Source organism: Castor canadensis, chromosome 13, assembly GCF_047511655.1.
Source record: "Castor canadensis chromosome 13, mCasCan1.hap1v2, whole genome shotgun sequence".
Lineage (NCBI taxonomy): Eukaryota > Metazoa > Chordata > Mammalia > Rodentia > Castoridae > Castor > Castor canadensis.
Window position 1 is genome coordinate 29,491,705 of NC_133398.1, and position 27,418 is coordinate 29,519,122.

General features: G+C 35.0%; 1 protein-coding gene across 2 annotated transcripts in view; it reads right to left on the minus strand.

Moving 5' to 3' along the window:
* Positions 1–8,713: 8,713 nt before the first annotated feature.
* Positions 8,714–27,418, minus strand: part of Smc2 (structural maintenance of chromosomes 2) — a 47,500-nt gene continuing 28,795 nt past the window's right edge. For both annotated transcript variants that reach the window (XM_074051344.1, XM_020155249.2), the window contains 8 exons: positions 27,216–27,409; positions 26,184–26,327; positions 25,427–25,621; positions 23,019–23,219; positions 21,330–21,446; positions 14,272–14,432; positions 11,153–11,300; positions 8,714–9,951 (listed from right to left, as the gene is read on the minus strand). In XM_074051344.1, the coding sequence (XP_073907445.1) occupies positions 9,793–9,951; positions 11,153–11,300; positions 14,272–14,432; positions 21,330–21,446; positions 23,019–23,219; positions 25,427–25,621; positions 26,184–26,327; positions 27,216–27,409 (1,319 nt within the window). In that variant the 3' untranslated portion in view covers positions 8,714–9,792. The remainder of the gene's footprint in view (positions 9,952–11,152; positions 11,301–14,271; positions 14,433–21,329; positions 21,447–23,018; positions 23,220–25,426; positions 25,622–26,183; positions 26,328–27,215; positions 27,410–27,418) is intronic.

Below are 27,418 nucleotides of genomic sequence, written 5' to 3' on the forward strand. Positions count from 1 at the left end.
GAAAGTCCTTGGCTATACCTATTAGTTCCAAAGTATTTGAATATTGGTTCTCAAAGTAGTCTCTGATGATTTCCTGGACTTCTGTGGTGTTTGTTGTTATCTCCCCTTTTGCATTCTTGATTTTACTAATTTGGGTTTTTTCTCTCCTTTTAGTCAGGTTTGCAGGGGTCTATCGATCTTTTTTATTTTTTCAAAGAACCAACTTTTTGTTTCATTAATTCTTTGTATGGTTTTTTTGGTTTCTATTTCATTGATTTCAGCTCTTATTTTTATTCTTTCTCTCTTTCTATTTGTTTTGGGATTTGCTTGTTCTTATTTTTCTAGAAGTTTGAGATGTAGCATTAGGTCATTGATTTGAGATCTTTAGTCTTTTTAATATATACACTCATGGCTATAAACTTTCCTCTCAGGACTGCCTTTGCTGTTTCCCATAGGTTCCGGTAGGTTGTGTTTTCATTTTCATTGACTTCCAGGAACTTTTTAATTTCCATTTTTATTTCATCAATGACCCACTGTTCATTAAGCAATGAGTTGTTCAGTTTCCAACTGTTTGCATGTTTTTTGTCTTTATTTTTATTGTTGAGTTCTAGTTATAATGCATTGTGATCAGATAGAATGCATGGTATAATTTCTACTTTCTTATATTTGCTGAGGCTTGCTTTGTGCCCTAGGATATGATCTGTTTTGGAGAAGGTTCCATGGGCTGCTGAGAAGAATGTATATTGTGTAGAAGTTGGATGAAATGTTCTGTAGACATCAACTAGGTCCATTTGATCTATGGTATGTTTTACATCTAGGATTTCTTTATGGATTTTTTGTTTGTATGACCTACCTATTGATGATAGTGAGGTGTTAACTTCTCCCACTACCACTGTGTTTGATTTAATATATGCTTTTAGGTCCTTCAGGGTATGTTTGATGAAATTGGGTGCATATAGGTTGATAATTATTATTTCCTTTTGGTCTATTTCCTCTTTTATTAGTATGGAATGTCCTTCTTTATCTTTTTGATCAAAGTAGGTTTGAAATCTACTTTGTCCAAGATAAGTATTGCTACTCCTGCCTGTTTTCAGGGGCCATTGGCTTGGTAAATCTTCTTCCAGCCTTTCATCCTAAGCTTATGCTTATTTCTATGATGAGATACATCTCATATAAACAACAAATTGTTGGATCTTCCTTTTTAATCCAGTTTGTCAAATGGTGCCTTTTGATGGGGGAGTTAAGTCCGTTAACATTAAGTGTTAGTACTGATAGGTATGTGGTGATTCCTGTTATTTAGTTGTTGTAGTTGTTTGGGGGTTTGATTGTGTGTAGCTAAATTGATGTTATTCTCTAATTTCTTGCTTTTACTTTTCCTGTAGTTTGGTACTGCCTGTCTTTTCATGGTTATGTTGAGTTTCACTTTCTGTGTGCAGAATCCCTTGAAGAATCTTTTGCAGTGGTGGATTTGTGGTCATATATTGTTTTAGTTTCTGCTTATCATGGAAGGCTTTTATTGTTCCATCTATTTTGAATGACAGTTTTGCTGGGTAGAATATCTTAGGGTTGAAGTTACTTCATTCAGTGCCTGGAAGACCTCACTCCAAGCTCATCTTGCTTTTAATGTTTCTGTTTAGAAATCTGCTATGATTTTGAGGGCTTTTTCTTTGTATGTTATTTGTTTTTTTCTCTCTTACAGCCTTCATTATTCTTTCTCTAGTCTCTGTACTTGTCATTTTTATGATAATATTTCATGGGGTAGTTCTATTTTGGTCAGTTCTGTTTGGTGTTTTGGAGACTTCCTGTTTCTGTATTGACATAGTGTTCTCTAGATTTGGGAGATTTTCTGTTATTATTTTGTTGAATATATTACACATTCCCTTCGCTTGCAGCTCTTCTCCTTCTTCAATGCCCATGACTCAGGTTTGGTCTCTCAATAGAGTCAGTAAGTTCTTGCATTTTCTTTTCACAGGTCTTGAGTTAACTGTTCTTTGGTTTTTCCTTTAATTACCATGTCATCTTTGAGTTCTGAGATTCTGTCTTCTGCTTGTTCTAGTCTGCTGGATTGGCCTTCCATTTTGTTTTGCACTTGTTTCATTCTTTTTTCTGAGGTTTTCTATATCCTGAGTCACCTCCTCTTTAATATTGTCTATTTTCGTCCTGAGGTCACTTACCTCCTTATTTATCATGTTCTTTGTTCACTTTGGTCTTTTATTTGTTCTTGTGCTTTCTCAAGTTCTCTTATTTTTGTTGTCTTGGAATTTGTTAAGTGTCTCCTGTACACTTTGGTTGACCATATCCAGTATCTTCTCTACAAAATTCTCATTGATTACTTTCAGGATTTCTTCTTTCAGTTGTTCCTGTGGGCTTCACTGGGTTGTTTGACATAGTTTATCTTTGTTTTGTTGGAGTCTGGATCTGGGCATCTGTTTTCTTCATTTCCCTCTGGTTCCTGTAATAATTTATTATTGGGGGGAAAATGGTTTCCCTGTTTTTTCTGTCTTCCCATCATTCCCCTTGCTACTATTACTGTCCCTGTGCTGTGTGTAATTCAGTATTGTCTAGCTTTTAATAGTAACAATGATGATATCTAGAATGGAAGGTGAGAGGAGGGCGAAAGCAAAGAAGGTAAAGAAAAAGGGAAAGAAACAAAACAAAACAAAAAATAGAGCTGAAGAAATAAACAGGGAGAGATGGTGTACTAATCAACAGTGAGCTTAACAGGCATTAGAAAGACAGAGAGGATAAAATAATAGTAATAATAAATAAATAAATAAAATTTAGAAAAAAATTTAAAAAAAATAAAATTTCCCAAGTTCAAATGCAATAAAGTCTCAGTCTTAATAGATTTGGTGTTAGTACTTCAGCATCCACTCCTGGTGTTGGGATCTGAGTAGTAGTTCTGTTGTCTCATCAAAGCGGGGAAAAAAAACTCCCAAGTTCGAATGCAATACAGTTTCAGTCTCATCAAAAGAAAAAAAATGGAGTCTGGAAACAGCTTTGTGAATGTCTACCTGAGGCTGCAGCTCACCTGCCACCTACTGTCAGCCAGTTGCTGCTGCAGGCTTTATTTATCGCAGATCTGAGGAATGAGCTTTTCCCTCATCTAGCCCCACAGGCTTTGTTTATTTAGAGTTTTCCTGGATGCATGCCCCTTTTGTTTTCCCCAGTATACAGGCCTACCGGCCTGTTGAAATTACAGTCCTTTTTTATTTAGAGTTCATGGGGATGTGCCTCTCCCCCACTCTCCAGTGGATGCCACACTTAAGCTGCTGTTACAAGCCTTCCCCTCTCCCAGCATACTGGGGGATGTGTGCCACACCCGCCTTCTCCCGCTGGCTTTTTTACAGTTCGCATGGGGAAGTGCCCCTTCTGCCCTCTCCCGTGGAGCTTTCCACATGACAGCCACTGTTACAAGCCTTCCCCACTCCAAGGTTGGTGGGCGGGGGCTGCCACTCCTGCCTTTTCTGGGTTGTTTATTCATAGTTTCCCTGAAGGAGTGCCCCTCTCCCACTCTCCGGAGCTCAGGGCGCCCTGCCCTCTTTGCTACATGTCTTTTTTTTTTTTTTTTCAGCTGCTTACTATTCAGGTTGGCTTGTTTCTTTTTTCCCTGGGCGGGGGTGAGTCTGTCCAGGGGGCTATGCTGATTTGTCCCAGGGAGTACTGGGAGCCGCTTATTTGCTCACCTGGTGGTCTGCTTCTCCCAAGCAGGTTAGGAGCTGGCGTCTGGCAGCACAGCAGCCCTCCTGGTTTCTCTGTTTAACGTGGCCTGGGGATACTATGCGCGGGCTGGAAGTGTGGAGGTGTCAGAGTTTTGCCTCTTCTTGGTGGTATTTCCTGCCAGGTGGATCTCCAGCGTGTCTCCAAGAGTTTACTTTAGTTGCCATCTTGGAATCCTTCCTCTCAGTTCTTCTTAAGCATTAACTGATTTCATGACTCCCTGACATAACAAGGACTTTAAGTGCTCTGCTTGATAAATGGTCCATTTAACCTAACCTATGTATGAATAAATGCAATTGTTTGGCATTTCTACTACAAACTGTAAAGATCTCTTAATTTTTCTTCATGTGTGAAATGACTCCTTAAATGTTAAGGAATTTAGTCTTGTTTGAGAATAAACTGCTTCCTGGCAAAATGCCTTAATCCTTAATATTTCATAGATTATAAAATAGCATCTGTATGCTATGTACAACTTAAAAATATAATGAATTAGAAAACGTCACCACAATGTTATCCTTTGATGATGCACTAAATTGGTTTTTATAAAAGGAAACAACTCTATTTCTGATCTCCTATAATCTCCTACCTTTTTAAATGCTCATAAGTATCTTAGTCTTGATAATGAAATTTAATTAAAAAGCTTTGTGTATTTTGCCTGTCACTCTGATCAAGTTATTTCACCTGCCTATGCTGGAATATGCTATAAAGTTGGAATAGTCCTCACTTTTTTACATGGTTGTTGGTAGAACTGAAGATTAAATACCTGTAAAATTGACAGGCATACTTAGTTATTAAAGTTTAAAACAGAAATATCAACTCTCCATACTATTACCATATCTTCTCATGATTAAACCCAGCCACCACTAATAGCTGCCACTTGTCCTATCTCTGTACAGAGGGTTGGGCCAATTATGGTCCATGTGGCACTATTATCTAGATGCTCTGCTTACAATCCTTGTGTTCTCCCTTTAAAAAATTACTGAACCATTTCATCAGTTTCTAGTGACCAGTTGTTTTATAAAAAAGGCTGCAATGACAGCTTTATATTGATGAGTTGAACTGAGTCAAAGGTACAAATAAGTCACTTTCCAGGGATACAAATGGAATTCATGCATTTAATATATATTTCTTGAGTACTCTATACACTAAGAACTGGACTAAGATACGGAAAACAAGAAACAAAATGCTCATACCCAGATTTGAAAAATCATAAATTCCTGAGCTGGATTTTAAGTTTCTTCAAGACAAAGACACTGTTTCTATCTTAGTGTTCTTGCTCTTGTAGGATGGTAAGCACCTCTGTTCAGAGGATGCATGAACCAGTAATTAGAACAGCTTTAACAATGCTATGATGGAAGAATGTAAACTTTAATATAATCACAAATCATCACTCTTTCACCTATCAATCAAGAGCAAGTTCTCAGATAGTCTCTTCAGAGAAATAGCTCTGTTTCACTCATGTATCCATTCAACAGGCATGTATCAGATAATTTGATTGCTGTACTTGATTATGTGTTTGCCCTCTCTTCCCTACTAATACCTACCCACTACTGTACCCTCCAAACCTCAATCAACATGGCAAGGACTGTGCCTTTTCTAACATCTAACACTGTTAGAGATAACAGCTGACACTTAACAGAACCTACCCAGGCACAGAATGAATAAAAAATGAGTTAACTTTCATGGTTATTTTTTTGTTTTTAGTTAAGATGATCCTTAAGATACCATGAATCACACTCTAAACTGAGAAGACAGAATCTCCATGCATTCTTTGTTTTTTGTATTTTTGGTGGCACTGGGGTTTGAACTCAGGCCTCACACTTGCTAGGCAGATGTTCTACCACTTGAGCCTCTCATTTCTATTTCCTTTTTGGCACTCTATGATAAGAGAGACAGACACATAGTAGGGCTAAATACTATACTTACCTATTTTAAAGTACTGCTTTGACTTTAAATTTACTCAAAAAAATGTAAGGTTATATGTACCCTTTCTACAAACTGTAACCCATTAACAGTGGAACATCTGTGATAGAATCAGGGCCAGGAACTCAAAACCATTTGGCTCTGCTCAATTCTATTGCAATGTATCTATAGAATCCCATGAAACATAATTTGAAAACCATCATTTTAAAGAAACACCACTGCCTGTCATCAGCTGTTAAGACTGTCTTGTTGAATGATGTCTGTACAACCCATTTTGTTTTAGTGTCTCCCACTTCTCTCATATAAAAAAATAACTGTCAGAACACTACATTATTATTACACCCAACAAACCCATATTAACTAATCTTTGTTATATTTTGTTTAAAACCATGGGAGGCCATATATATAAAACAATAAATAATGAACCTATCTGCCTTGAAGGATTAAGCTATACTGTTAGCAATTCCTACAAGATCTCATACATACAGTGAGGGGCACACTTCTGCAAAAGATTCACTTGGCTTAATAATGGTTTCTGTGTTTCATTGAGATATTGTAAACTCTAAGCACATCTATTCTCTATATAGCTCAGTTCCCTCCTCACCCACCAAGCACTCTACAGAAAAAAAGTAAGGACAATTTATGCCCCATTGCCTAAAGCAATGGTAGAAAATGAGTTTGGAATAGGAATTTGGATCAAAATATATTATCAAAGTTGTTTTAATCTTTGTAGTATCTCTGATCAAGACTGGCTATAGGACCACTACAGCAGATAAAGCCCTCTTTAAAAATGCCTGCCTGAGATAACTCAAGTTTGTCAAAAGAATTTACTATTTGTTCTAACCAATACCTAGAGTCCCAGTATCTCTGTCTTGGTAGAAGGTTAAAAGCCTAGCTTGGAAATAAGAGATGGTTAACAAACTCAACTGGCTTTCATATGGACCTCATTCCCCACTTTTTAAAAACTTTTTTTACTTCTTATGCTCTATTGAGTCCCCCTACCCTGTTCCCTTCAATCTTGCTTTTAAAAAATACTTATGTCATCTCTATAGAAATTGAAGTTGAGTTCAACTCATGTTACACTCTTATCCTTGTAAGTGTTCCACATTACATATCACTGATTAAAATATGTCATTTTCATCTTATACTAGATAGCAGCTTTGTTGTATCTTTGTCATGGTCTCTATTTATCTAGTCTAGGAGTCAATTATTAGGCTACCTAATCTGAGGACCCCCCCTGTGTTAGCTCTCCCTTTTCAGATCACTCCTGCACTTTCTGTAAACTGTGTTTATTCCACACTTCATCCTTTAGTTCTCTACTCAAAAAAAGACAGTAGGCTTTCTATTATAGTTTTATTGGAGGAGGAATTTTCAAGTCTTTGTTCTACATTTGCTGTTAGTTTATCTGAAATGCCAAACAGCAACAAGGAATCCTCTCTTCAAATGTCTGAAGTTCTTGAACATAATATCGACACATTTTACATATTGTTCACAACAAGGTGTTCATTACATTTACTTTGTACAATGAAAATGATGTTCAAGCTGCCAGCAAGGTGGTATAGGTTGAGAATCCCCAATACACACATCTTGGATCTGAAACTGAGTGCTGACATGATGCTCAAAAACTTCAGATTTTGTAGCACTTGGATTTGGAGATTAGAAATACTAATCCTAATGCTAAACCAGTGCAATCTACGTAAAAACTCTAAAATCTGAAAAACTTTTAGTCAGAAACAATTCTGGTGCCAAGAATTTAGATTGTGAATAGTGAGGCTACACATCCATTGGTTTTGGAGACTTCTCTCATGATGTAGCCCGGCTCTGCCACTCACTAAGTGTTATTACTGTGCATATGTTTCTTAACTATTTTGTGCAATTCAAATTCCTCAATTATATAATGCTGCTAACAACAGTACTTATGTCACTTGGTAATTAGGAGGACTAAATATGAAAATATATGCAAATGAGCTGGATACAGTGGCTCATGCCAGTAATGCTAGCTACACAGGAGGCTGTAGGTAGGAGGATCTTCATCCCAGCCTAGTCCTGGGAAAAAGTGAGAACCTAGCTGAAAAACAAAAAACAAAACAAAGCAAAAGAGGCCTAGGGGTGTGCCTCATGTGGTAGGGTGCCTGCCTAGCAATTATAAGGCCCTAGCTCAAATCCCAGCACCACAAACAACAAAAAAAGACAAAATGAAACACAAATAAGAACAGTGCAATATATAAAGAGCTTGATAAATGTTAACTCCTATTATTTCATGCAGATGTGTTAAATGAATGTTCCCATTTCCCTTAACACCTTCCCTCTAATCAAAGAATAATAACATTACTCACAAAAACATATTAACTATTTGAGAATTTTCATTAAAGACCAAAATTACATATAAGATAAAAATCAGGCTAGCACACAAGCAGAAAATTGATAGCAAGAAAATTAGTACATATGGCAAAATATTCAACCCCAGAAGTTATTTTTTAAAATGTTGGCTGAAACAACAATTTAGCTCAGGGTTGGAAGTGTGGCTGAATTGGTAGAGTACCTGCCTAGCAAGCCCAAAGTTTAAACCCCAGTATCACTAAACAAACAAACAAAAAACACAACAAAAATTAAGTCCAATTTTATAATTTATAAAAATATTAAAATTAATAGCCAATAATAATTAGCTTGTGGTCAAATTGCAATACTGTATTGGTGATAGTGTGAGCAGATACAAATGTTTTGTCAAACAATTTATAATACTTTTGAAAGGAAACAAAAAATTTGTAGGTATGTTATCTATAATATCAGACTTTCTGTAACTCAGCGTTTACAACTTTGTCTTCCTTCCCTCCCACAATATACAGAACCAATTCCAGATTAAATCTTTTCCAATTTGTTACATAATATCAATTACTTGGGTGCTATGCAACATCTCAGCAAATAAAGAATGAAAATGTCAACCCCAGGATCAGGAAGTATGAGCATGTATCAGGGAAAGGATTATAATAACACCAAGGAACTAAGACTAAATATCAGGAAGGGGTATGAGACCAAAATAGCACATGCAAGACCATATCAGATCACATCAGAGCTTTTTGGCTTCAGAGGGTGGAGTGTGGAGTCACTGTTCTGGTAATGTACTTAGAGATAATAAGAACTGGAGATAGTAAGTATTCTTATGGTGTTTGATAGCTCCATCTTTGAGTTCTAAAGGAATTTCATCCCTTTGAACTAGAAAGAAGGCATTAAGAATTATAACAATCAAGCTTTGGAGATATTTTGGTAGAACAGAGGCATCTGTTTATTTATATGTTTTATCAGACTCAAGAAAAAGACAAATTTGATTTAGTCTGAGTCCTATATTTGCATTTACCAATAAGTTATGGATTAGAATATGAAAAGGCTGACAAAAATCTTTAGAAATATTAAAGGACTACAAATAACCTATATAGAAAGCACCATGTTAACACACTTTTTCCCAAGCTTCTATTAATACAATCAAAGCTCAAAAAGACAAAAAACCAAAAACCAAAACCACACACCCCAAAACAAATCAAGTTTGCAGAGGCCAATTACTATACATCTAGAAACATGATACTCCAACATCATTAAAATGAAAAATTTTCTTAAGATCTGTCTTCTATCTCAGGCTTTGGTGTTGTATCCTTAGGGCACTAGCCTCAAATCACTCAGTGCACACATAATTGCATTATTTTGTGTTCCCTTGTTGGTCCAGCTACTTGGTTTATAATTTTTCCTTACCTAAATGATTTTATTAGCAACAGAAAACTCATTAATACTGCCAAATATTAAACTAATTAAAAGCTGACTGTCAGCTATACCTATTGTATAATTTAATGTCTCTTCGTATTTTTGCTTTTACATACAGAATTTACCACCAACCAGGTATCCCAGGCTCTGTAATATATAAAAAAACTTATGTAAAAAAAATTTGACATACATAAAATCACAACCACGTTAACTGGATCACAGTTACATTAATTAAGATAGAGAAACCTATACTCATTTACAAGTGATAATACAAAGGAAAAGAACATATGAGTTAAGTAACAAAATAATATTAAGATTGTTATATAAAGAAATTAGGTTTCAAGTTCTTGAAAGATTGTGTCTAAAAACAGTTTGAGGTGAAGGAGTGAGTCTGTACTTTAAATTTCCGCTATGTGCTCACTTGGGTCCTTTTGCCTTGGATTTTGTTTCCTTTGGAATCCTTCCATTTTGACTTTGAGTAAATCTGGCCACTGTAGAAACACCATCCACAAACTTGGTTTTGAAAAGAACGTTTGCATTGTTGAACATGCCTTCTTTTAGGGACACCACAATGAACTTAAGGAAAAATGAAAAACCAAACCAAACCATAAAACACTTTTTGCAATATTACTGAAGTTCAATTCTTTTATTACTGGGGTTAAGAACTATCTTTTCTTATTTCTTTAAATACCTAACTCCAAGGATATGCACAGCCTCAAACACCAAGTAACATTAGGCACCAAAATGAATGCTAGCTTTCCATATTTGGTTTTAGAAGTCTCTTCATTTTACCTTGAGTGCCTCATCACCCATGTGTACTATTTCCTGGTGGTTGACTACTTATTTCTGTCTTTTGTAGTTGGCCTACAGTATTTTGTTGCTAGTTCTAACTGCCTTTTCTTTGTGATATTTTAAGTAAAATGAAAGAAGACTACCAGTTCCAACAGCATTACCCCTAGCCCAACCAGAACCACTTTAATGGTTTCCCATGCTAACAAACTGCCGAACTAAATCTACAGTCTATGATACTATCATATGTGGAGCTTCCAGAGCTGTACAACGCATAATTTAGACAACCATATTTGGCAGCTACAGTTCCTACAGCAATAGTACAATAAAAACAAACTAACTTTAGCTTCAAGGGGCTTTTATCTACCTTTTAGCCAGGAATAATGAAAGTTCCCCATTGAATGCCACATGATTTTCTGAAACCTCAAATATATCCCTGAAACAGCTTTGCTTTGATTGTGCATCCTTATAGCAGCTAGTTAGAGAAAACAATTACATTAACACTAAGTCACTTCTAAATTGGATTCTCCTTCATGCTACAACCAACAGATTTAAGGTCCAGCTATCTCTTTAAAGGGAGATTGAACCTTTGTTTTGGATTCTATGACAATTTGAAAATAAATCTGTATAAATAGGTATAAAATGCTTTAGTATTCTTCAATCAATGCTAAAATTATCTATCTATCTATCTATCTATCTATCTATCTATCTATCTATCTATCTATCTATCATCTATCTATCTATCTATATACACTGGGCATTGAAACCAGGCCGTGTACATCTATCTATCTATCTGTCTATCTATCTATCTACACACACTGGGCATTGAAACCAGGCCGTGTACATGCTTGGCAAGACTTCTACCAATGAACTACATTCCCACCTCAATTCTAAACGTCATACAAACACTACTACTAATGAATAGTTTTAGAAAAGCAAATTACTCTACTTAAACTACTAGTGAGGCATCTTTTATTCTAGTTCTTACCTGAGAATGTGTGAAGTGAGTACGCAGCATCTGTCCAATATTCTGGGTATGAGAAAGATCCAAGGCTGCATCTACCTCATCCAAGATGTAAATTGGAGCAGGTTTGAAGAGGAGCATGGACAATATTAACGACAAAGCTACTAAAGACCTAAGAAGAGGTTGGTTGGAAGAAAAGCAATAAATATTTTATCATTTTTACCAAAACATGGAAGTAAATTTGCAACCTTATTATTTTAGGTACGGATTCATATGAAAGACAGCTATATAAAAAAGCAGCTTAGATTTCAACCTTCCCTTTAAGCATACTGTTCTCATAAGACAATTTTAACATTCTCATGTTTGGCACTGGTCCTTTTCAGAAAATCATATTTGAATGATTTCTTTTTCCCTATCCCAATTGTTTATTTGGAGTTCCAAAAGGTAGGTTATTTAGAGTTCAGTGAGGGCTATATATTTGTTAGGACAACAGCTACAGTTTTGGTAACAGTATAGTGGTTTATTTAGGTACACTCTTTTAAACTCTTTTATTATGTATGCACCACATGAACAAACACACATACATACTGCATATGTTGAATATGTGTCACATATATACATGTATATATTTACTAATAAACAGGTATTTCATATATTTCTACTGTCTCCATTTGCAGGTAACTTACATAGATTCTGATCCATTACTCCAAGTACTGCAGTATATCAGAAGTTCAAAGAATCCTTACCTAAAATTTGTAGTTATACCTATTCCCAGTTCCATAGCTCTATTTTTAGTTGTCTTGTAGCTCACCATCATCTTTAACTACATTTCTAGTCTAGTATGAAGAATCAAACATTTTTATAATATTTACAGATCCTATTAAAGTCTCATTCATTTTAATATAAAACATTTATAATTATCTAGTATTAAGAAAAAAACTATAGTAATTATTTTTAACATCCTACAACTTCAAATGTTTAATGAATTCCAATACAGTTTTAATTTTAAAATGTTAAGTTGAGGGAGGTAGAAGTGAGTGCACAAGTGTAGGGGAAACCAAGATTTCTAGCAAAGGAAAGGAATGATAGTAGAATAAAAAACAAGGAATACTGAGACTGATATATACCACTATAGAAAGAAGCTGAGCTTATTTAAGTAAAATTATTTTTCATTGGTTTTCTTTGTGCCAAGGCATGGAACTTTAAACTTCACTGTCAAGAATAAATCTCACAGAAAGATTGAGTTAAACTGTTATGATAAGATTGTGGTATTATCTACTTAACTATGAAAATAATTTGTGGATCCCAATAAAAAGAGAGGCGTTCATTTACTGTTTTCCTCAAAACATTTTCTAGGCCTTTGGCAAAATAGTTGACGATATTGAGACCTAAAGTGTACAACAGACAACTAGAGCCATGCTTTAGACTTTTTTGTTTGTTTGTTTGGATATGGGGTTTGAACTCAGGGCTTCACACTTGCAAAGAAGGCACTCTACTGCTTGAGCCATGCCTCCAGCCTAAGAATCTTTAAATGTTTAGAGATTTTATCTATCATGAAAAACATCAGCAGAAATTTATTTCTACCCATAAAAATGACAAAGGAGTTCAGAAAGAAAATTAAAGGTCTCAGTCTTTTCTAATACAAGGAGTTACATCATGATATTATAGAACACATGAAAACAACCCAAGGACTATGAATTGTATGCTCTGCAGGAGGAAAAACAAATATTTAATTAATAACCAATTTCAATTACGTGAATAATCACCATTTTCCCTCAGGAGGTTTTAATTATTTACCTGTCTGCAGGCAAAGGAGTTAGGCCACATCACCTTTGAAATTTCTATCAATATGCTAATTTTCTGATTTACTGTGTAAGGCTCCCAGAACCCTACATTCTTACTTTTCCTACCACTCTTCATTCCTTTCTTCAGATACAAAGTTCCATCTGGTATCACTTTTCTTTTGCCTGAGAATACCCCTTAACCACTAGCATAATTCTGTTGGGTCAAGTTCTTTCAGCCTATTTACCTTCAATATAAAAAATGTTTCTGTTAGATGTAAAATCTAGGTTTGACATGTTTTTCTTTCAGCCCTTTATAAATGTTCTTCACATCTGGCATGAATAGTTTTAACAAGTACAAACTAGTTCTTATCTTTATCCCACGGCAAAAGTAAGTATCTTACTACTGGCTGCTTTTAAAATTTTTCTCCTAATTATGGGTTTTCAGCCATTTATGTGCGTGTCCTTGTTATGTTATTATGAGTATGGATGTGTGTGCATCCTGCCAGGAGATTACAGAACTGAAGTCTGAGGTACAGAATTCATCAAATCTGAAAAACTTGGGGACATTATTTCTTCAAGTACTGTTTTGTCTTCCCTATTCCTCTTATTTATGTATTTCTCATAGTTTTTTAAAAAGTTAATCTTAATTTCCTCATCTCTTAGTTTCATCATTTCTTTGTCGGTTTCACTGCTGACTGAGTTTTCTCTGAAAGCAACTTATTTTCTTGTCTTAGGATGTGCATTAGATGTTAGACACTGTGATTATTATATTGTTTAGGATCTCAATTTTGTTTTTTTCTTTAAAGAATACTTTTGTTCTGATAAGCAATTAAATAATGTGTAGATCAACATGACCTCTTTAAGGCCTAGGGTCTATCTAAAGTAAATTCACTAAAAGGACAATATGGACCTAATTCTAAGGTATAGCCCTCCATGGTCTTTCAAAATTCTAAACCACATCTCCTTAACTTCATGAAACTACTGAGTTCTAGTTGGACTCCTCTACCTGATTCTGATGTTCAGAAATTATCACTTAGGGACAAAGTTGGGATAAACACAAGGGGATAGCACTTCTGATTCTTCTTGTAGGTATCATAGTCCTAAAGGGCTTACTCATTTTCCAATGTTTGAAAATATTTTGTCTAGTTTTCTAATCACTTATTTTTACTTCTTTATTGTTCCCTAGTTTAATCAAATTTCCAACCAAAAGTCTTAGATCTATATATTAGGCTCCTAAAATCTACTTGCAATAGTAACTAAGCAAATCAAAACTGAAACAGAATTGTAAAGTAATGAAATGATGGATTATAATGAAATAAGATCAATGAGGCATTATAATACTGTAAAGGGATTACTTACCTCTGACCACCACTAAGCTCAGTTAGGTTTTCTTTCCAGGTATTTCCTAAGGCAACCCTGAATTCCAGACCATCCAAAACAGTTTGCCCTTCTGGTGGTGCAAGCATAGCATTGGCTCCAGGCAAAAGAGTAGAAAAAATGGAGCCAAAGTCTTTGTTCACCTGGATAAAAAAATCACATTAAAAGAACAATCGATTGTTATATGTACATGCAATGCAGCAAAGTCCACTGTGTTGTCTGTTACTTTAATTTAGGGACTGATAAATTATAACCCATATAACAAATATGGCCATGTCCATTTATTTATAAATTATCAATGACTACTGATGCTATAATCAAGACTGGATGACTCACAAAGCCAGAAATATTTATTATCTGGTTTTATAAAGAACTTGTTTACTGAGTCCTGGTCTAATTTCCATGTGGAACTGGAGGCTGTACTTCTACCTCTACTCAAATTTTGTTACTTTTATAGAATTTACTGTAGGAATCCTCAACACATATGTGATTATACCACATAGGAGAACAAAAAATAGAGAACCAAACCAAAGGAAGCATCTCTTTTTGGTATAAAATATTATTCTAGAAAACTTTTTTTTCTGTTGACAAATGGGACACCATGGGTCATCAGATACATGCTTAAGCAATCAAAATGAGATCCAGAAGAAAAGGAGGCATAAATTCAAAGGGAAGACCTGTTCAAGGTATTAAAGGGTTCTTTCCTATGTCTTATTGCCAAAGAAGGTAAGGTGTTGATGGTCAGGAATAGCACTGATTCCCAGAGAAAAAGGTTGAAGAAGCTGTTTGTCCTGCCTGTATCTTGCCATAGTCTCAAGAATGCACACAAACACTGGGCCAAAATTCTACTTTGTAATAGGGTAAATTTTTGTGTATACACAGTTGATCAATGATTTCAAAGTTTGGTCATCTGACACAACAACATATAATCATAGAGAGTTCAGCAGCAAATTTGAGAGTATACACACATACAAACCCATACTACATTCCTTCCTTCTCCAAAACACACGCAGTCTCCAGGTCTTGACAGTCATGTTCTCTAGAGCAATCTTCAAACTCAAGTACAGGTACACAAAACACACTTAGGAAATCTGGACACAAGCAGTGAATAAAGACCTAACTACAGGAATTTACATTTTAAGAGCAAATGCTCACCTGATGAATAATGACACAGGGAAAGCAGGAAGTATCCAACTCTAGTTTTACCTGGGACAGATTTCTAGAACCAGGCAGAGCTCCTCACAAAATAGTAAAAGGACTACTGTCTGCTGGGAATGGATAGAAGGCAGCACAGGATTTATAAATACCAAAGGTTGTTGTACTTTATAATTTTGGGCAGATGGGGTAGAGGCAGCTTAGAACTAAGAAAAATGCTACTAAACCCTCAACACAACTATGGACTCTACTTATAATTCCTTCCAAAAGGGAACCAATGGACGTCAGTTTCTGAGAAAGAATATAGTTATATATATACCTCTCCATGTGTGTATGCATATATGCATGTATTATATATATATACATATACATTTATACAGAGATGTTAAGATACTGATACAAAGATGAAATATAATAGAATTTTGTAAAGTCAATAGACTAAGAAGGCAAAACAATACCAAATAATGCTGAATGACAGTATCTACCTGGTTAGATTATCAGAAGCTTAAGAAAACAAACTTGTGAATAGTGACTGGCATAATAGGCACTTGATATATGTCACTTGCTTTGGAAGAATCTTGGGAATTGGGGAAGAGCACAATCAGTTTAAAGAATAGATTCTGATGGAAACAAATCCTCTTACATCCAGTATTAATTCTACATGTTGCATAAGAATAATTGCATCACATCTCTGCATGCTTTTTTTTTTTAATAGACAAATACTACAAGGACAAGCAACACTGAAAATAAGTCTTGAAGTTGAGAAAACGAAGTGAAAGAATAATTGTGCTCCCATTATTAAAAGTAAAATTCCTACAGATTAGAGAAAAAGAGGGCAGGTGTCCAAATGAATCACTGAAGGCACAGGTTTGCTAAAGTATCAAACAGCACAGTAATTATCTTCGGAATCTTTTTAGTTAAGTCTTCTACTGTGATGAAATGGGAAAATTTCCACATGAAAGGATAAGGAACTATTCTAATGGAGACAGATGACACAAGGGAAATAGAAATAACAGTAAAGAAGCTTGAAATCCTGCTAAAGTTACTGTAAAACAAACAAAAATGGCAATTAGCATTCTTGTTGAATTAAAAGCATTATAAAAGAGACTACTAAACTTACTTGCTTACTGTCCACTTCTTAAAGAGATATGAGCATGACAACAATTAGCAACAACAGTCAATTTCAACTTTGGTTCTATCTAGCAAAACAAAATCCCAGGTTTTCTACCTTTAGGTTACATGCTGTAAGGCAGACTTCCTTCCAAGCTTTGTTTTCCTCAATTATAAAATAGGAGTATCTCTCATAGTCACAGAATTATTTTAAGATATATGTGTGTGTATAAAAAAATTAGCAGTGCAACTACTTGAAAGGTTAAAGCTGGGCAAGGTGGTACACATGGGTAATCCCAGTTACTTGGGAAACAGAGATTGGAGATTGGGAAGATCATGCTACAAGGCTAGCCTGGGCAAAAAGTTAAGGAGAACCCCCATCTCAATCAAAAAGCTGGGCATCTTGGCATGGTGGGTTACATTTGCAATTTCAGCAATGCAGGAGGCTTAGTTAGGAGAATGGCAGTTAGAGGCCAGTTCTGGGCAAAAAAACAAGACCATATTTGAAAAATAACGAAACAAAAAAGGTCTGAGGATGGGGTGTGGCTCAAGTGGTAGAACAGTGTCTGGCAAGTACAAGCCTCATGACAGAGAAGCTGTATAAAGAAGGAAACTATACACACAGCATCTTCTGCCCTGTCTTGAGATCAATTCTGAACCGAAAGGGTCTTTTGGAAGGAAGAGAGTAAACAGGAGGCTCACACCATGGACACCTGAAGCATTTACTCCTAGAGAATTTCAAAGCTCAGTTTGGAGAGCTGAAAGGTTACCATACTACTGAACTGATCTACAGAAAGAGGCCAGGCTATATTGTGTAATTCCCACTTAGGCTACTGCTGTACAGCTCCATCTTGAGATACTGTCCACTCAGGGTCCTATGAAGCTGACAGGAAGCTACCTATACAAGCCAGGTTTTCTGACCAACTACTTTAATTCCAGGAAGAACCTGGACAATTTGCCCTATACAGGTTAGCTACCAGGGGCCCTGTCTTCATGTGGCCCTCAGACACGGAAAAGCACCCTGCCTGCTATTGGGTACTGTGCCACACAACCTGGGTCCATCAGTGGCCCCATCCCATATATACCCTCACAAACTGACAGGTGCCATAACTCTACTGCTGTCACCTGTGCCTTGTCTATAAGGGCCCATGAGAGCAGCCCCACCCCTATGTGAACCACCATGGAAACTGATAGATAGCCCACACCCATGTAGGGCACAATGTACCCAGTCACCAACAGACCTGCCCTGCTTAAATGAGCTGCATGCAAACTGTCAGTGCAATCTCACAATGTCTGCAGCCTAGGCCACTGAAACACTTGTAGACATTGCTGATACTGAATATATCTGAAGAAGCTATACAAACACTATAGCACCCACCTGGAACCAAAGCCAACCCAGTCAACTCTACTGTCACTCTAGGATGCATCATTAGGAGAAAGTCTTTTACTATGAAATCCACCCAATAAAACTGGTAAAGGCAAATGATTCACCAGAATACACAAATAGTAATATAGAGATACAAGCATGAAAAAACAAAGAAACAAGATGCCTCCAATGGAATACAATAATTCTCTAACTAATAGCCCCCAAAGAATATCAATAAATGGCCTGATGAAAAATTAAAAATGATTTTAAGAAAATCCAGTGAGATATAAAAGAATACAAATAGAAAAACTACAATCAAACTAGAAAGATAATTTATTACATGAATGAGAAACTCAGCAAAGATACAAAAATCATAAAAACAAGCCAAATAGAAATCTTGCAGGTGAAGAACACAATAAATAAAAATTAAGAAAATAGTTGAGAGCATCAACAACATAGATCAAGCAGAAGAAATTCTGAGCTTGAAGACAGATCTTCTGAAATAACCCAATCAGAGAAAAATAGTAAAAGAATGAAGAAAGCTTATGAAACTTAAGTGACACTATTAAGTGAGTAAACATTCACATTATGGATATCCCAAAATGAAAATAGGCATATAAAATCTATTCAACAAAATAATTGCTGAAAACATTGCAAATAATGGGAAAGATATGGACATTCAAATCCAGAAAACTCAAAGAACTACCAAGATTAGATTATAAAAGGTCCTCTCTGAGGCATCTATAATCAAATCTCAAAAGTTTTCTAAAAACAGCAAGAGAAAACCATCAAGTCACATATACTGGAATCCCCATTATACTAACAGCAGACTTCTCTACAGAAACTTTATGGGCCAGGAGAGAATGGGATGAAATACTCTTAAATTCTTGATAGAAGAAAAAAAATTACAACCAAGAATACTATATGGCCAATAAAGCTATCCTTCAGAAATGAAAAAGAAATAAGGACTTTCCAAGATAAACAAAAACTGAAAGAATTCATCATCAGACTGGTACTACAAGAAATGCTTAAGGGAATTCTTTCTACCTTAGGCATGACAGGACGTTAAGTCAATCATGAAAACATACAAAGTTCAAAAATCAACAGTTTTGAAAAAAGTTCAAGGACTGGAGGTATGGCTCCAGTGGTAGAGTGTCTGCTTTGCAAGTGGGAACCCTGAATTCAAAACCCAGTATCACCAAAAAGGTAAATAAATAAATAAATAAAAAGGCACAATATTGAAAAAAGTTCAAAACTCCTCTACACAAATAAGAGAAGAAAATCAAATCCTATTAATACAGAAAACCAACACACCACAGAGATAATAAGAGAGGAATAAAAGAGGATATATAAAACAAAAAACATTAAAAGGAGTGCATCTTTACTTACCAATAACTTTGAAAGTAACAGCTAAATCTCTAGCCACCTATAACCTACCAAAATTGAACCATGAGGACACAGAAAACCTAAGCAGACCAGTAACAAGTGACAGTATTAACGTGGTAGGAAGAAGTCTCCCAGTAAGAGAAGCCCAGGAACGGATGGTTTCACTCCTGAATTTTGCAGGACCTTTAAAGAACTTTCAGTAATTCTTCTTAAACTGCTCCAAAAACAGAAAAGGAGGGAACATTCCAAACTCATTCTACAAGGCTAGTATTACCTGATAACAAAACCAGGTAAGAAAACAGCAAAAAAAGAACTATAGACCAATATCCATGAAGAACACAGGTGAAAAAAGTTCTCAACAAAATACTAACAAATTGAAGGCACACATCAATAAGCATAATATACCATACACCAAAATGGTTACAACAGACAGAGAAAAAGCATTTGATAAACATTCCTTCATGATAAAAACCCTCAAAAATTAGGTACTGAAGGAAAATACCTTAACATGATAAAGGTAATATATGACAAATCCACAACCAACACCATATTGAATGGGGGAAAGGTAAAAGTGTTTCCTCTGCCATCACAAATAAGATAAGGATGTCCACTCTCACCATTCTTTATTTAATACAATATTGGAAGTATTAGCTAGAGCAGTAAGGCAAGAGAAAGAAATAAAGGCATCCAGATAGGAAAAGAGAGGTCAAACTCCCTACCTGTAGATGATATGATTTTATATATACAAAAACCTAAGTCAGGAGCAGTGATACATGACTGTAATCACAGCACTTAGGAGTCTGAGCCAGGAGGATTGCAATTTCAAGGACAGACTGGGCTACACAATGAGATCCTGTCACAAAACCAAAATAAAACAACAATAAAAATCCCTTGAAAACTGAACCCAAGAGCTTTTAGAATTAATAAACAAATTTAGTAAGATATAGAAAACAAAAATCAGGATATTTTTAATACAACAATAATGTAGGACTGTGGGCATGGCTCAAGTGGTAGGTAGGGCATCTGCCTAGCAAGTATGAGGTTCTGAGTTCAAACCACTGTACCACCAAAAACAAAGCAAAAAACAAACAGTAACATAATTGCACAAAAAGATTTGAAAGCAATCCTATTTACAATAGCCACAAAAAAGAAAAGAATCTAGTAATAACTTTAACCAAGAAAGTAAATAATCCTCTGAGTGAAAATTACAACACACTGATAAAAGAAACTGAAGTGACTTCCCCAAAATTGGAAGACTTCCGGTGATCATGGATTGTTAAAATACCCAACTACTCCATGTGATCTATACATACAATGTGCTTCTTATCAAAAATACCAATGACATTCTTTACAGAAATAGAAAAACAGTCCTAAAACTTAAATGGAAATTCAAAAGACCCTAAATAACAAAAGCAATACTAAGCAAAAACTCAAGCTCAAGGCTCTACGATACTTGACTTCAAAATAACCAAAACAGCATGGTACTGACTTAAACAGGAACACAAACCAACGGAATAGAATGTGAACACAAACCAATGGAATAGAATGGAAAATTCATAAGTGAACGCTGACAACTGCAGCCAACTGATTTTTGGTCAAGGAGCTAAAAACATACATTGGTAAAACTGCATGAGTCCCTGGAAGAGGGTTTTTAGTTCCCAACAGTTAGAGCTTCTACCATATGAAATTGCTTCTAGTTTCAAGCAGAGGCAGAGTGGGGAATAGTACATATTGGATAGTACCTTAGGTTTCTTCCAAAGACAAAAGTCAACAGACTCATAAAAAAGAAAGAAACCTCATTGTCTTTAAAACTAACAGTTCTAGTAAATGATGGAGTGACATAAACTTACCTTTGTGAATCCAGTAATAGTTAAGTCCAATAAGGCATTAAAAAGTCTATGTGATTCCTAACTAAGGTAAGAGCACAAGCCTCACTCGAACACCAATTAGCCATATCAAATTCTTCCAATGATACTCTTCATACTTGCCTCATATGAAGGAAAATATTTTGGGGTACAAATACCTTTTGCCAAGCAATATTTAGAGCTTGGTTTTTCTTCTGGTCAAGGTCTTCTATAGTTGCAAGAATTTTTGATTTGTCATTTTCTACAATTCTTTTCTTCTTCATCAAGTCATTATACTGTGAAATAAAAAGCATCCTTTACTGGAAAATATAAAATTTCCTTCACATTTTGCATTTTAGTCTGCAATAAGGTTTCATTATTCTTAAATACGGTAGAGACAAAATATATTCAGTAGAGACACAATGCACTAAGACTTACGGTAATATAAAATGTGTCTGTTCCCCACCCCGGTGATACTAATTTGGGAGGTTCTGGGGCTATATCCCCCTCTCCATTGCTCTCTCCACTTCTTGTCTGCCAGGAAATGAGTAACCTCTGCAACCTGTTCCTGCTTCCTAGATTTTCTACATTCTTATCACACGCTCAGAATCAATGGAACCAAGGACTATGGACAGAAATCTCTGAAACTATGAGCCAGTATTTGAATCGTTCCTCCCTTAAGCTACTCTCAGGTATTCTGGTCACAGCTATATTATGTATGTGCTTGTTGTGTGCATTCATACATATATATATATATATGTATATAATCAAATACTATAAATTATATATATTTTTCAGAATAAAATCCATTTGGTAGAACTGAGAATTTATAGGGAAGGTTAAGTAGTTTGATGACACTATGGAAATATTACAATGAAACCCCTTTGAACAATTAATTTACACTAATAAGAAATACTCATACCAAAATTTCTTAACACTAATTGAGCTCATAGTATCAACAGTTTTGCAGATCTGTCATCAACTAACTCTAATATGCAAATTCCAAAGGAATTTTTCAGAATTAAAGTATGAGGCATTACTACAAAATTACTACTATTGCTTTTTCCAAGGGTCCCCCAAGACTAGGGACTGCTGGCCTGAATGGGTTTTTCTAGATATCAATTATGGAATTAATGCTAAGGAGGCAGACATCTTAAAAAATAGATACCATATTTCTCAAAGCCTTTGAAGGCAACTGAAAGAATTAAACAGGATCCAAAAGTGGTGCTTTATTTATACCAAGAATCAGAAAAGATAGCCACACAGGGTATTTCCTTGTGACACTTCCATGTATAAATGAGCAAAAATGTCATTTTTTTTCCTTTTAGAGTACTGGAGAACAGGAAGTCAGAACAGGTCCTGCCTGGGCAGGCTGGCACCAGTAGGAGGAGGTGGGGAAAGGTGTAGAAGGGTGAAAGTGGTGCAAATACTGTGTACACATGCATGTAAATGGAAAAATGGTACCTGTTGAAATATTCCAGGAATGAGGGGAGGAGGGATAAAGGAGAATGGTGTGTGTATGGGGGTAAATTCAAGTATGATATATTGTAAGAACTTTTGTAAATGTCACAGTGTACCCCCACCAGCACAAGTTAAAAAAAAAAAGAATCAGAAAAGAGACAAACATGTTTATGACAAAGAGCAAAATCCAATGGAAGCATCAATACGATAGAATATAAAAATACCTGATGATACAAAAAGAACAAAACAATATGAAGAGAAACGAAGAAATGGAAGAAAGAGGAAAATAGAAGTTTAGATCTTAGGACATTAGGCAAAAGGTTGAATCTAATGATTACATAGGATTTACACAGCCACAATACTACTTCATTCAAATGAGACTACAAATTCATAGGAAATTGACTTACCCGCTCCTCAGCTTCTGTCAGTACATTCATAGCTCTCATATTGACATTTCTTCCTAATTTCTCCTTCATTTCTTGCAACTTCTGAAGTCTCTGACCAGCTTCTTTGGGGTTGTTAGTTTTAAAATCATAGGCACTATTGGGCTGGCCAAAGAGGTGTTTCTCTGTATTAATCCAGTCATAATCTTTCAACATTTTGGATACCTAGACACATGAAAACAGAAGAACATTTACAAACCAACACTTAGAAACCAGTTTCCTAAATACTTATTAATTTTAAATCAAATAGTTGGGATGGAAAATACAGTGACTCACCATTGACAGGAATAAGGATACATTTTGGGGGAGAGGGTGGTACTGGGCTTTCAACTCAGGGCCTTGCACTTGATAGGCAAGTGTTCTACCACTTGAGCCACTTCAGCCATAGGATGAATATTTTTACCAAGCATAGACTAAAGACACAGCAAATTATATAAAAAAAGATGTTCCTATTATTAAGCATTAGAAGAGGAGATAACATACAGAAATATGTACAGAAAGTACAGGTTTGAGTATCCCTTATTCTAAAATGCTTGGGACCAAAATTGTTTTGGGTTTTTTAAAAATTCTGGAATACCTACATAATGATGTTCCTTATATACCTCATATTCATAACCTGATGGTAATTTCATGCGATATTTTTAGTGAAGCTTAATCATGACTGTGATCTGTTACAGAAGGTCAGGTGTGGAATTTTCCACTTATGGCATCATGTCAACAACCCAAAAAATTTGGATTTTTGAACATTTAGGATTTAGGATTTTCATAATAAGGACAGTTTGCCTGTACATGCAAACTATTACCATTAAAATGAAATGTAATCAGATGAGGCTCCTTCAGATTTTTACTAAATTTAATCTATTGTTTTAAAAAGCAACTTTATTAGATGCTAAAATTGCTTAGAAAACCTTAAATCATAGATTTGGTAAAATCATGGAAGCCTAATCTTGACTATGTAATAATTTTCTTAGCATTAATCTAAGGAAAAAAATTATCTTGAATGTTGACTCTATCCCCATTTTTACCCTTTTTGTCAAGACACAGTATAATACTTTTTCACATAATATACCAATTAAAATCTTCAGATTTATACCTATAACCTTTCTTCTACAATAATTATTAAAGACTTTTTCTGACAGATGGGATTCAATCCTTGTTTGTCTAATATTACTAATTCCATGGGCATGGCCTTATCTCTAGACCTTGAAGAAAAATCATTTATAATTTATAGTCCATCTTCCTTGCTGACCTGTAAGTTCTATGAAAGCACTGTTCCACATGTTACTTAATCTTGTATCTTCAGTATATGGTAGTATCTGATAATAACAGGTCTGCATAAATGTTTTTCAAAGAATCCCTGAGTTTTTAGCACCTACACTTGTAAGTCCCTCCTTCTATCGCCTTAATACTAAATAAAATGTTCTAACAGTCACCAATCCTAGCATTTCCAATTAGCAAAAATCTATGCTCAGTAACACTGGTATTAGTAATATCTCAGTAACCCTACTACAACTAGCTACAGGCTAATGGGAAATCAATAGTAATAAAATAAAGTGGGAGATTATGATGTAGTCATAAAAAATGTATTTTAAACCAAGTAATGAACCTGAACAGGCATCTATAGTTCTTTCAGAGAACAGGAGACTCTTTTGCATGTTCTTGATGATCTTTTTGTAATTAGTTTCTGCAGTTTAGAATGCTAAAAGGATCCTGGGCAATAAAAATGCACCAATCCGATCCACACTAGTGAAAGAATTATTGAGACCATAATGGATCCATGTGGATGGATACAGCCTCTGAATCAATAATAAATTTCTTCAAAGTATGTCTTTTCTTTAAAATACTTAAGTAAATATACTCTGAAACAGGAAGAAAATTTTAAAGTGATCAAGAAAACTGGCAAAAAAATCAGATTCTCATGTAAAAACTGACAGTACTGATCCTTATACAGACACTAGAAATCCATTAAGTCCTTGCCTTTTTAAAAAATGATGTGTGTGTATATTTATGAGTTCTTTAAATACAATTTGAAGGTAAATATATATATATTATCATTACTAATACACTAGTAAGTAGTTCTATCAATATTTAAGACCAAAAAAGCTAATCCCATGGGATACCATTAAACATTAATTAAATACATATTGTAGATGGGAATGAGCATCTGAAATCAAACTTAAAAAGTAAAGCATTTGTATCATTAGTTGAAAATGAGCAATGCTGAGAAACAGTTACCATAGCTGTAAGCTAGAAATTATGCTCGGCTATTGCTTTGACGCTTATACCAAGTTTCTCAATGAGCGTTTACTAGAATTTTAACAGCCCAGATAAAGAAAATGGATTATTAAGGGTAAAAATGAACACAAACATGCCTTTGCAGCAGCATCTTCAGCTTCCCGTTTATGTTTGCTGATGTTATGGTCTAATTCCTTAATTTTAAGCTGAGAATCATTGTTTTGCTCCTTATATTTTGCTACTTCTGCATATTTATCTTTAATTACATTGTCTTGGGCTGTTATTACTTCTTTTTGCTTGGTCACCTCTTCTTGGGCTTTATTTACTGACTCCTAAAATAAAAACAACAAAAATACAGAGAATACTCAGTAAGGGCACACATATATATTTCTATTTTACTAACAGTTTGTCTGACGATGACAATATGATTAGACAGATGGTCATCTAATCCTCTACACTCTATCTCCCCATTAAAATAAGTAATGAATTTATATAAAAGAAAACCTGGATTACCACTAAAAAAATCAGGTTAGGGGGGCAACGCAGCATCTCATGCCTAAGGATAATAACTACCCCTTCTTTCTACTGTTCTTATATTCTTTAGAATTCTCTTTAGTCCTTAGTAGTCAGTCCTTATTATCCCAAATGTCTATTATAGTCAATTTTTTACTTAAACTCTGCCTGTTTGAATTACTCTGTGATTTTTGTCTTCAAGTTGATTTAGACTTCAACAATTATTGATGCTAATTTAGGACTTATTCTGGATCAGTAATCACCATTTTCACCTCACACTCACCATGACAAGAGTTAAAAAAAAAAAAAAAGTCAAGAGCACTACTTGATTCAACATTTCATAGACAGCATTTTTAATTTTTCCAATTTGATAACTCTTACCTTATTTTTAGTGACCTCAGCTGCCATTATTTCAATCTGACTTTCATAGGATTTGATGGCTTCATTTACAGCTTCAAGCTGCTGTTTATAGGATATATGCTCTCTCTTGAGCTCTTCTAGCTCTAGAGTGATAGCTTCAACCTCCTACAAAAACAAAACAGATATTCACACAGGTTATTAACTTCTGATAAATAAATATATTCAAGGATAAAACTTACCATGATTCTTAAGCAAGTACAACCGATAGTTTAGTTACTACCCACTACCAAAGACATGTTAAGCTGCTTACTAAGAAGGGGTAAATGCCAGTTTATTTTCCTATATTAACAACAAAAAAGAAAAATGCGTGTATAATTTTTATGGGTTTAAATAACTGCATAAATTATTTTATTCTTCTTACAGGGAACATAATATTCTAAATACAGAATGAATTAGTGGAGTTTTAATAAACAAAATTGTTTAATGTGCAGTTTATTTTTTTCCCATTATAGCCTTTTAATTCAATACAAAATTATTTTGTGCAGATATTTACTGACAGAAACTTAAGTTGTGTAACAACAGAAAAAATAAACTGTGAAGAAAGGTTTGTAAAATTGAAGATCAGAGTTAGAAGAATTTAGGCTTTGGAGACAAAATGTAGTTCAAATTCTAGCTTTGCCATTATTCAAAAGACATGAGGCATCAGTCTACAACAACTAAAGATCTCTGATATGACATAGTTCCATATCACATCCACTCCTGAACCATTTACCAAAAGGCAACTTTGCTCATTCCCTAAAATCAGCAAGCCAATGCAACCCATATTCACAACATCTGAGACTCAATCACAGGGTTTTTGGAGGACACAATTCTTTGCCTTGTATTATACCTATTTACTTACTAAACAACACACTTGCTTTTAGATTTTGGAAGCAAATTAATAAGGCCAAATGAATTTTGGATTAGAAGAATAAGGCCAACCCGTGATGCTCTTCTACCTTCCACTCTAGGTTGACTTTAGAAGACTGGTTCAATTTCAAGAAAGATTATTACCTGTTGTTTTTCTTTCATTTTCTTGCTAGATGCATCAGCCTTTGTTTTAGCACAATCCAGTTTTTCCTGAGCATCTTTCAGTTCTCTTTCTCTTTCAGCTTCTGCATTTTTCATTTTATTCTCCAATATCTCATACTTTTCTTCTGCTTTTTTTTGGATTTCTTTGGTGTTTTTTAAGGTTTCCTCACTTTCCTCTGAATCAT